Here is a 12,262-nt window from a genome sequence, read left to right as displayed (position 1 = left end):
TGACGTTCTTCCTATACCTAAAAGGCTTATAGAAATTATTAGCAAGGAGTGGGATAGACCCGGTGTGCCCTTTTTCCCACCTCCTATATTAAGAAAAATGTTTCCAATAGACACTACTACACGGGACTTATGGCAGACGGTCCCTAAGGTGGAGGGAGCAGTTTCTACTTTAGCAAAGCGTACCACTATCCCGGTTGAGGACAGTTGTGCTTTTTCAGATCCAATGGATAAAAAATTGGAGGGTTACCTTAAAATGTTTATTCAACAAGGTTTTATTTTACAGCCCCTTGCATGCATTGCGCCTTTCACTGCTGCTGCGGCATTCTGGTTTGAGGCCCTAGAAGAGGCCATCCAGACAGCTCCATTGAATGAAATTATTGACAAGCTTAGAACGCTTAAGCTAGCTAACTCATTTGTTTCTGATGCCATTGTTCATTTGACTAAACTAACGGCTAAGAATTCCGGATTCGCCATCCAGGCGCGTAGGGCGCTATGGCTTAAATCCTGGTCAGCTGATGTGACTTCAAAGTCTAAATTACTCAACATTCCTTTCAAGGGGCAGACCTTATTCGGGACTGGCTTGAAGGAAATTATTGCTGACATTACTGGAGGCAAGGGTCATACCCTTCCTCAGGACAGGGCCAAATCAAAGGCCAAACAGTCTATTTTTCGTGCCTTTTGAAATTTCAAGGCAGGAGCAGCATCAACTTCCTCCGCTTCAAAACAAGAGGGAACTGTTGCTCATTCCAGACAGGCCTGGAAACCTAACCAGTCCTGGAACAAGGGCAAGCAGGCCAGAAAGCCTGCTGCTGCCCCCAAGACAGCATGAAGGAACGGCCCCCTATCCGGAAACGGATCTAGTGGGGGCAGACTTTCTCTCTTCGCCCAGGCGTGGGCAAGAGATGTTCAGGATCCCTGGGCGTTGGAGATCATATCTCAGGGATATCTTCTGGACGTCAAAGCTTCTCCTCCACAAGGGAGATTTCATCTTTCAAGGTTATCAGCAAACCAGATAAAGAAAGAGGCATTCCTAAGCTGTGTGCAAGACCACCTAGTAATGGGAGTGATCCATCCAGTTCCGCGGACGGAACAAGGACAGGGATTTTATTTAAATCTTTTTGTGGTTCCCAAGAAAGAGGGAACTTTCAGACCAGACCAATCTTGGATCTAAAGATCTTAAACAAATTCCTCAGTGTTCCATCATTCAAAATGGAAACTATTCGGACCATCCTACCCATGATCCAAGCGGGTCAGTACATGACCACAGTGGACTTAAAGGATGCCTACCTTCACATACCGATTCACAAAGATCATCATCGGTTCCTAAGGTTTGCCTTTCTAGACAGGCATTACCAATTTGTAGCTCTTCCCTTCGGGTTGGCCACTGCCCCGAGAATTTTTACAAAGGTTCTGGGCTCACTTCTGGCGGTTCTAAAACCGCGAGGCATAGCGGTGGCTCCGTATCTAGACGACATCCTGATACAGGCGTCAAGCTTTCAAATTGCCAAGTCTCATACAGAGATAGTTCTGGCATTTCTGAGGTCGCATGGGTGGAAAGTGAACGTGGAAAAGAGTTCTCTATCACCACTCACAAGAGTCTCCTTCCTAGGGACTCTTATAGATTCTGTAGAGATGAAAATTTACCTGACGGAGTCCAGGTTATCAAAACTTCTAAATGCTTGCCGTGTCCTTCATTCCATTCCACGCCCGTCAGTGGCTCAGTGCATGGAAGTAATCGGCTTAATGGTAGCGGCAATGGACATAGTGCCATTTGCGCGCCTGCATCTCAGACCGCTGCAATTATGCATGCTATGTCAGTGGAATGGGGATTACTCAGATTTGTCCCCTCTACTAAATCTGGATCAAGAGACCAGAGATTCTCTTCTCTGGTGGCTTTCTCGGGTCCATCTGTCCAAGGGTATGACCTTTCGCAGGCCAGATTGGATGATTGTAACAACAGATGCCAGCCTTCTAGGTTGGGGCGCAGTCTGGAACTCCCTGAAGGCTCAGGGATCGTGGACTCAGGAGGAGAAACTCCTCCCAATAAATATTCTGGAGTTAAGAGCAATATTCAATGCTCTTCTAGCTTGGCCTCAGTTAGCAACACTGAGGTTCATCAGATTTCAGTCGGACAACATCACGACTGTGGCTTACATCAACCATCAAGGGGGAACCAGGAGTTCCCTAGCGATGTTAGAAGTCTCAAAGATAATTCGCTGGGCAGAGTCTCACTCTTGCCACCTGTCAGCAATCCACATCCCAGGCGTAGAGAACTGGGAGGCGGATTTTCTAAGTCGTCAGACTTTTCATCCGGGGGAGTGGGAACTCCATCCGGAAGTGTTTGCTCAACTGATCCATCGTTGGGGCAAACCAGAACTGGATCTCATGGCGTCTCGCCAGAATGCCAAGCTTCCTTGTTACGGATCCAGGTCCAGGGACCCGGGTGCAATGCTGATGGATGCTCTAGCAGCTCCTTGGTTCTTCAACCTGGCCTATGTGTTTCCACCGTTTCCTCTGCTCCCTCGATTGATTGCCAAAATCAAACAGGAGAGAGCATCGGTGATTCTGATAGCGCCTGCGCGGCCACGCAGGACCTGGTATGCAGACCTAGCGGACATGTCATCTCTTCCACCATGGACTCTGCCTCTGAGGCAGGACCTTCTAATACAAGGTCCTTTCAATCATCCAAATCTAATTTCTCTGAGACTGCATGGAGATTGAACGCTTGATTCTATCAAGGCTTGGCTTCTCCGAGTCAGTCATTGATACCTTAATACAGGCTCAGAAGCCTGTCACCAGGAAAATCTACCATAAGATATGGCGTAAATATCTTTATTGGTGTGAATCCAAGAGTTACTCATGGAGTAAGGTTAGGATTCCTAGGATATTGTCCTTTCTCCAAGAGGGTTTGGACAAAGGCTTATCAGCTAGTTCTTTAAAAGGACAGATCTCTGCTCTGTCTATTCTTTTGCACAAGCGTCTGGCTGAAGTTCCAGACGTCCAGGCATTTTGTCAGGCTTTGGGTAGGATTAAGCCTGTGTTTAAAACTGTTGCTCCCCCGTGGAGCTTAAACTTGGTTCTTAAAGTTCTTCAGGGAGTTCCGTTTGAACCCCTTCATTCCATTGATATTAAACTTTTATCTCGGAAAGTTCTGTTTTTGATGGCTATTTCCTCGGCTCGAAGAGTCTCTGAGTTATCTGCCTTACATTGTGATTCTCCTTATCTGATTTTTCATTCAGACAAGGTAGTTCTGCGTACCAAACCTGGGTTTTTACCTAAGGTGGTTTCTAAAATGAATATCAATCAAGAGATTGTTGTTCCATCATTGTGTCCTAATCCTTCTTCAAAGAAGGAACGTCTTTTGCATAATCTGGACGTAGTCCGTGCCTTGAAGTTTTACTTACAGGCTACTAAAGATTTTCGTCAAACATCTGCCCTGTTTGTCGTTTACTCTGGACAGAGGAGAGGTCAAAAAGCTTTGACAACCTCTCTCTCCTTTTGGCTTCGGAGCATAATACGCTTAGCCTATGAGACTGCTGGACAGCAGCCCCCTGAAAGGATTACAGCTCATTCTACTAGAGCTGTGGCTTCCACCTGGGCCTTTAAAAATGAGGCCTCTGTTGAACAGATTTGCAAGGCTGCGACTTGGTCTTCGCTTCACACCTTTTCCAAATTTTACAAATTTGATACTTTTGCTTTTTGGGGGCTGTTTTTGGGAGAGGTTCTACAGGCAGTGGTTCCTGCCTTGTCCCTCCCATCATCCGTATACTTTAGCTTTGGTATTGGTATCTTACAAGTAATGGATGATCCGTGGACTGGATACACTTAACAAGAGAAAACATAATTTATGCTTACCTGATAAATTTATTTCTCTTGTAGTGTATCCAGTCCACGGCCCGCCCTGTCCTTTTTAAAGCAGGTCTAAATTTTAATTAAACTACAGTCACCACTGCACCCTATGGTTTCTCCTTTCTCGTCTTGTTTCGGTCGAATGACTGGATATGGCAGTGAGGGGAGGAGCTATATAGCAGCTCTGCTGTGGGTGATCCTCTTGCAACTTCCTGTTGGGAAGGAGAATATCCCACAAGTAATGGATGATCCGTGGACTGGATACACCTTACAAGAGAAATAAATTTATCAGGTAAGCATAAATTACGTTTTTTTTGGTGCGAATCTAAGGATTTCTCCTGGAGCCGGTTAAGGATTCCCCGAATTTGATCTTTTCTTCAGGATGGCCTGGAGAAAGGTTTGTCGGTCAGTACTCTTAAGGGTCAGATTTCTGCACCCTCTATTCTTTTGCACAAATGTCTGGCAGATTTACCAGATGTTTAAGCTTTTGTTCAGGCCCTGGTCAGAATCAGGCCTATGTTTAAACCTCTTGCTCCTCCTTGGAGCCTTAACCTAGTTCTTAAAGTTTTTGCAGAAGGCTCCGTTTAAACCTTGCATGTTGTTGATATAAAATTATCTTGAAAGGTTTTGTTTCCCCTTGCTATTTCTTCGGCTCGCAGAGTTTCTGAGCTTTCAGCTCTGCAGTGTGATTCCCCGTACCTTATTTTTCATGCAGATAAGGCGATCCTTCATACTAAATTGGGGTTTCTCCCTAAGGTGGTGTCGGATCGAAACATTAATCAGGAAATAATTGTTCCTTTTTGTCCTAATCCTTCTCATAAGGAATGTCTTATGCATAACCTGGATGTTGTGCAGGCTCTAAAATTTTACCTACAAGCTACTAAAGATTTTCAGCAATCTTCTGCCCTGTTGTTTTCTCTGGAAAGGCCACTTCTACTACTCTTTCCCTCTGGTTAAGAAGTATGATTCATTTTGACCGCTGGACAACAGCCTCCTGAGAGAATTAAGTCTCATTCCACTAGGGCTGTCTCCTCATCTTGGGCTTTCAAAAATGAAGCTTCTGTAAAACAGATTTGCAAGGCGGTAACATGGTCCTTTTTGCATACTTTTTTCCAAATTTTAAATTTGATACTCATGCCTCGGCTGAGGCCTCTTTTGGGAGAAAGGATCTTCAAGCTGTGGTGCCTTCGGTTTAGGTCCTCCTGCCTTGTTCTCCTTCCCACCCTTTTCATTCTGTGTCCTCTAGCTTGAGTATTGGTTCCCACTAGTAATTGGAATGAAGTCGTGGACTCTCAATGCCATAAAAAAGAAAACTAAATTTATGCTTACCTGATAAATTTCTTTCTTTCCATGGAGAGTCCACGACCCCGCCCTCTTTATTTATAATTCGGCAGTTTTTTTGATTTAAACCTCAGGCACCTTCTTGTGTTTCTTCTTTTTCTATTTTCCTTGAATGACTGGGGATTATAGGTTACACTTAGCTGTTACACTTAACAGCTTTGCTGGGGTGCTTTTTGCCGCCTCCTGCTGGCCAGGAGTTGAATATCCCACTAGTAATTGGAATGAAGTCGTGGACTCCCCATGCCGGAAATTTTTTTTTTTATCAGGTAAGCATAAATTTTGTTTTTTATTGCAACATTCTTATAGTCAGAAATGTACCATTACTTCAATATTTGTTACATAAATTATTAAATCTATATTAATCGGTAATATTAGTCTGGTGGTACTGCTCTGTACCTGCCTAGGCCCAATTCCTCAGGGTGTTTTGGGACACTGGGTTTCGCAGCATGGGTGGAGCCCTAGACTGACTGGGCTGTCTTTTTTTTTTTTTTTTTTTTTTTTTTTTTCCCCTCGTTTTACTTCAGTGTGTGTTTCTTTTGGGGTGAGTTATTTGCTTGTTAATTCTGTGATATTACCTTGGTTACTCCTTCCTCCTTTTTTTTTTTTTTTTTTTTTTTTTTTTAAATTTAAATAAATATATTGTTTTTCCTATGCAGGATTACTTTCTGGGTCAGTATTGCTAGCTTTTCACTAATGTTTACCTCTGCTTGGGGTTGGGCCATAATATCTTTGTTGCTATTTTTGTCACACTTCATGCTTACTATTTTGTTATTTAAAGGGACATAAAACCCCAAAATTGTCTTCATGATTCTGATAGAACACTCAATTTACTTCTATCAAATTTGCTTCATTCTCTAGTATCCTTTTGCTGAATGAGCGGCACTACATTACTGGCAGCTAGATAAACACATCTTGTTAGCCAATTGCAAGAGACAGATGTGTGCAGGCACCAATCAGTAGTTGGCTCCCACTAGTGTAGGATATGTGTGTGTTTTTTTTTTTTACAAGGTATATCAAGAGAATGAAGCACATTTGAAAAAAAGTGAATTGAGAAGTGTCTTTAAAATTGCATGCTCTACCTGAATCATGAAAGTTTAATTTTGACTTTCCTATCCCTTTTAAGTGTAATTGTTCTGGTATGCAAAATTAAAAAAAAAAGCGTGTTTTTTTTTTTTTTCTGTTTACTTTTCAGTTGTTCTTATGCTTTTAGATGTAAGAAAGGGAATTAAAATGATTGTCTGTTTTAGGCCAATGGACCCATCAGAAGAATATTCTGCAATAAATACCCTGTCAACATGTTAGTTACCGAAGAGTAAGAACTAGAGTAATGGCCCTTGATGGCAACTCCAAAGGTTGAAGCATTGAGACATAATCAATGTGAAACTAATAATCTTACTTGTGCTAATACAGAGAAAAGAAAGAAATCAACAAGTGGATGCCAAACCTCCCAAATCACAACTCTTTGGAGATTCCATAGACAGTATGTTAATGTGACCCATAGACCATTTAATCCTTTGTTTGAGAAGCAATATACAGTAGAACTCAATCTAAACAACATTCCATCGCCCCCATCTACAGCACCTCCTGATTTTCTTAAACACCCCAGATATTTGCATTACACTTTTGAGAGGACATTGGTTTTACAAAGACCTGTGAATGGCAGTAAAACTTGCCAAAATCTAGATCCCCTGTACCCAGGGACGAAGATTGTGGGACCAAGGCCATATTTCACTTCCAAACACAGACTTAGAAGATCTCCTACAAGTGCCAATATTAAGAGTGCCATGACTTCATCGTTAGTAGATCAGTTTCACTTGCAAAGTGCAGCAAGGGAGCCGATGGAATCTAGTCTTAGGAGCTCCTGTAGCAAACATAAAAAGCTGCCTTCTAATAATTCTTTACCTGTCCTTGTTACAAACTCATTGTTCCGACCCAACAGTGTAAAAGTGCCTTTGCATCCCAACCTGGAGATTAAGACAAAGAGCACATCTCATGGTGGCAGAAATCCTGCTTCATGCCTGGATGGAGAAAGGGAAAACTGGGATCAGAATGGTGAAGTTTGCCACAATTCTATTAGCACAGATACAATCTCCTATAATGCACCTTTAGCAAATATCTGTCAAGGATTAGTAAATTTTAAAAAGGAGGGAACTATGTGGCAAGTGGATAGTAGCAAAACAGATGAATTACAGCAGAAGCTGCATCCCACTGAAGAGGTTAGACTATCTGAAAATAAGGACTTGTTTGATAACTTTGCTATTTTACATCCTGAAGCAACATCCAATCTGGTTTGTCATAATCACATTGTCTATCCCAGCTGCAAGAACAAAACACCATCTGCCTTACATCCAAATAGCGAGAAAGAAGTTGGGTCTTGCAACATGGAATCTAGTGCTTACTGCCTTAATGGTAACTTAAGTCTTACCAACACCAGTAGTGCCAATGTCTATACAAAACAACCTATGATTACTAACTTGTTAACTGTTGAGTCTGACATAGATCCAAGTACCTCAAGTCAAGTTGCCAATGTATGTATATTGAGCAGTGTATCACAACAGCATTTGGTGAGAAGGAACAAAGCACAAGGAGAGAACATAACTGTCATGGCTTCTCAAATTTCTACTATTCATCTTGATAAAACTTGTGTTCAAGAACCCCATGTGAAGTCTGTGAATCTTGAACAAGAACAAAAGTAAGTTATCTAAAACGTTGAGAATATTTCAAAATTGAGTGACAAATGCATTTCACTTGAAACTTTTGTTTTCATTTTTATTCTTTACATTTTTATTCTTTATTTGGTTTAACTAAAGAGGAAAATGTATCTGCTTCCTCCATATCATCAAGTTTATAATTATCAAAAGGAACATCAAAGACATCAGATATGGTTCTGAATAGATGTACTACAATGTAACATTGTCTGTGAATATATCCAGTATTAACAGATATAAAACATATGGGTGGTAAACTAATATAAAAGAAAGTAGAATAGAAAGAGGAGGAGGAAAAGTTGAAAGGGAGGGATATGGGGAAGGGAGGGACCTGACCTAGAGGGTGGTTGCCAGGAGTGAGGGTATTATGGGGTGAAGATGTCTGATAATAAGCAGAGAATTTTGGGTACATTTGTGGTGAAGCTAATTTGATTAGTGTATTTTGTAAGGTTTCCCAGTAAAATGTAATCTTTTGGAACATAGCTAACTTATTCCTTCTAACGTAGGAGTATTCTTCAAGTACTATCAATTCTCGGGTTCTATCGGCCCACTCAGTGATGTTTGGTATGTGTGGTCTTCCAGTTTCGTGTGAGTAGTGAGCGTATACTATTTTTTAAACCAATTTGAAAAAGGGTCAATCTGAGTTTGCACTTAATCATGGGTCATGTAGGCGGACCATGGTGAGTGTAAGGTGGAATGATTCCCCAATAAATTTTGTAAAAATAGGTTCTTACAACTGACAAAGGCCACCCAGACGAAGGCACAACCCCCCATCCCCCCCAGATGTGAGCCATAGTGCATATGTCTCCACATTCCCTCCAGCATTTGGGAGAGGATCTGGGGTACAGAAATTTTAGATGAGAGGGTGTCCAATACCAGTGTGTGTGTGTGTTTTTTTTTTTTTTTCTTTCTTTCTCTTTTTCTTTTTCTCTTTTTTCTCTTTCTCTTTTTTCTCTTTCTCTTTTTTTCTCTTTCTCTTTTTCTCCAACATAGGTGTGTCCGGTCCACGGCGTCATCCTTACTTGTGGGATATTCTCTTCCCCAACAGGAAATGGCAAAGAGCCCAGCAAAGCTGGTCACATGATCCCTCCTAGGCTCCGCCTACCCCAGTCATTCTCTTTGCCGTTGTACAGGCAACATCTCCACGGAGATGGCTTAGAGTTTTTTAGTGTTTAACTGTAGTTTTTATTATTCAATCAAGAGTTTGTTATTTTAAAATAGTGCTGGTATGTACTATTTACTCTGAAACAGAAAAGAGATGAAGATTTCTGTTTGTATGAGGAAAATGATTTTAGCAACCGTTACTAAAATCCATGGCTGTTCCACACAGGACTGTTGAGAGGAATTAACTTCAGTTGGGGGAACAGTGAGCAGTCTTTTGCTGCTTGAGGTATGACACATTCTAACAAGACGATGTAATGCTGGAAGCTGTCATTTTCCCTATGGGATCCGGTAAGCCATTTTATTCACACAGTAAATAAGGGCTTCACAAGGGCTTATTAAGACTGTAGACATTTTCTGGGCTAAATCGATCATATTTACACATATTTAGCCTTGAGGAATCATTTAATCTGGGTATTTTTTGTAAAATAATATCGGCAGGCACTGTTTTAGACACTTTATTCTATTGGGGCTTTCCCTAATCATAGTCAGAGCCTCATTTTCGCGCCGGTATGGCGCACTTGTTTTTGAGAACAGCATGACATGCAGCTGCATGTGTGTGGAGCTCTGATACATAGAAAAGTCTTTCTGAAGGCATTATTTGGTATCGTATTCCCCTTTGGGCTTGGTTGGGTCTCAGCAAAGCAGATTCCAGGGACTGTAAAGGGGTTAAATATAAAAACGGCTCCGGTTCCGTTATTTTAAGGGTTAAAGCTTCCAAATTTGGTGTGCAATACTTTTAAGGCTTTAAGACACTGTGGTGAAATTTTGGTGAATTTTGAACAATTCCTTCATACTTTTTCGCAATTGCAGTAATAAAGTGTGTTCAGTTTAAAATTTAAAGTGACAGTAACGGTTTTATTTTAAAACGTTTTTTGTGCTTTGTTATCAAGTTTATGCCTGTTTAACATGTCTGAACTACCAGATAGATTGTGTTCTGACTGTGGGGAAGCCAAGGTTCCTTCTCATTTAAATAGATGTGATTTATGTCATAAAAAATTTAGTAAAAATGATGCCCAAGATGATTCCTCAAGTGAGGGGAGTAAGCATGGTACTGCATCATCCCCTCCTTCGTCTACACCAGTTTTGCCCATACAGGAGGCCCCTAGTACATCTAGCGCGCCAATACTCCTTACTATGCAACAATTAACGGCTGTAATGGATAATTCTATCAAAACATTTTAGCCAATATGCCCACTTATCAGCGAAAGCGCGACTGCTCTGTTTTAGAAAATACTGAAGAGCATGAGGACGCTGATGATATTGTTTCTGAAGGGCCCCTACACCAGTCTGAGGGGGCCAGGGAGGTTTTGTCTGAGGGAGAAATTTCAGATTCAGGAAAAATTTCTCAACAAGCTGAACCTGATGTGATTACTTTTAAATTTAAGTTGGAACATCTCCGCGCTCTGCTTAAGGAGGTGTTATCCAATTTGGATGATTGTGATTATCTGGTCATTCCAGAAACACTATGTAAAATGGACAAGTTCCTAGAGGCCCCGGGGCCCCCAAAGCTTTTCCTATACTCAAGCGGGTGGCGTACATTGTTAATAAAGAATGGGACAGGCCCGGTGTACCTTTCGTACCTCCCCCCATATTTAAAAAATTGTTTCCTATAGTCGACCCCAGAAAGGACTTATGGCAGACAGTCCCCAAGGTCGAGGGGGCGGTTTCTACTCTAAACAAGCGCACCACTATACCCATAGAAGATAGTTGTGCTTTCCAAGATCCTATGGATAAAAAATTAGAAGGTTTGCTAAAAAAGATGTTTGTTCAGCAAGGTTACCTTCTACAACCAATTGCATGCATTGTCCCTGTCACTACAGCCGCGTGTTTCTGGTGCGATGAGCTAGAAAAGGCGATTATTAGTAATTCTTCTTCTTATGAGGAGATTATGGACAGAATTCGTGCTCTTAAATTGGCTAATTCTTTCACCCTAGACGCCACCTTGCAATTGGCTAGGTTAGCGGCGGAAAATTCTGGGTTTGCTATTGTGGCGCGCAGAGCGCTTTGGTTAAAATATTGGTCAGCGGATGCGTCTTCCAAGAACTAATTGTTTGACATTCCTTTCAAGGGGAAAACACTGTTTGGCCCTGACTGGAAAGAGTTTATCTCTGATATCACTGGGGGCAAGGGCCACGCCCTTCCTCAGAATAGGTCTTTCAAGGCCAAAAATAAACCTAATTTTCGTCCCTTTCGCAGAAACGGACCAGCCCCAAGTGCTACGTCCTCTAAGCAGGAGGGTAATACTTCTCAAGCCAATCCAGCCTGGAGACCAAGGCAAGGCTGGAACAAAGGAAAGCAGGCCAAGAAACCTGCCACTGCTCCCAAGACAGCATGAGATGCGGGCCCCCGATCCGGGACCGGATTTGGTGGGGGGCAGACTCTCTCTCTTCACTCAGGCTTGGGCAAGAGATGTTCTGGATCCTTGGGCGCTAGAAATAGTCTTCCAAGGTTATCTTCTGGAAGTGATTCATCCTGTTCCATTAAAAGAACGAGGGATGGGGTTCTACTCCAATCTGTTCGTAGTTCCCAAAAAAGAGGGAACGTTCAGACCAATCTTAGATCTCAAGATCCTAAACAAGTTTCTCAAGGTTCCATCGTCCAAAATGGAAACCATTCGAATAATCCTTCCATCCAGGAAGGTCAATTCTTGACCACGGTGGATTTAAAGGATGCGTATCTACATATTCCTGTCCACAAGGAACATCATTGGTTCCTAAGGTTCGCATTCCTGGACAAGCATTACCAGTTCGTGGCGCTTCCTTTCGGATTAGCCACTGTTCCAAGGATTTTCACAAAGGTACTAGGGTCCCTTCTGGCGGTGCTAAGACCAAGGGGCATTGCTGTAGTACCTTACTTGGACGACATTCTGATTCAAGCGTCGTCCCTTCCTCAAGCAAAGGCTCACACGGACATAGTCCTGGCCTTTCTCGGATCTCACGGATGGTAAGTGAACGTGGAAAAGAGTTCTCTATCTCCGTCGACAAGAGTTTCCTTCTTGGGAACAATAATAGACTCCTTAGAAATGAGGATTTTTCTGACAGAGACCAGAAAAACAAAACTTCTAAACTCTTGTCGGATACTTCCTTCCGTTCCTCTTCCTTCCATAGCGCAGTGCATGGAAGTGATAGGTTTGATGGTAGCGGCAATGGACATAGTTCCTTTTGCGCGCATTCATCTAAGACCATTTCAATTGTGTATGC

The 12,262-nt window shown here is 42.2% G+C and overlaps 1 protein-coding gene across 1 annotated transcript in view; it reads left to right on the top strand.

Moving 5' to 3' along the window:
• Positions 1-12,262, top strand: part of TTLL4 (tubulin tyrosine ligase like 4) — a 388,835-nt gene that overhangs the window by 59,924 nt on the left and 316,649 nt on the right. The window contains exon 2 of the mRNA XM_053712432.1: positions 6,438-7,882. Within this exon, the coding sequence (XP_053568407.1) occupies positions 6,528-7,882 (1,355 nt within the window). The 5' untranslated portion in view covers positions 6,438-6,527. The remainder of the gene's footprint in view (positions 1-6,437; positions 7,883-12,262) is intronic.

Source organism: Bombina bombina, chromosome 1, assembly GCF_027579735.1.
Source record: "Bombina bombina isolate aBomBom1 chromosome 1, aBomBom1.pri, whole genome shotgun sequence".
Classification (NCBI taxonomy): Eukaryota; Metazoa; Chordata; class Amphibia; order Anura; family Bombinatoridae; genus Bombina; species Bombina bombina.
Note: the sequence above shows the minus strand (reverse complement) of the source record. Positions and strands in the feature narration are given on the sequence as shown.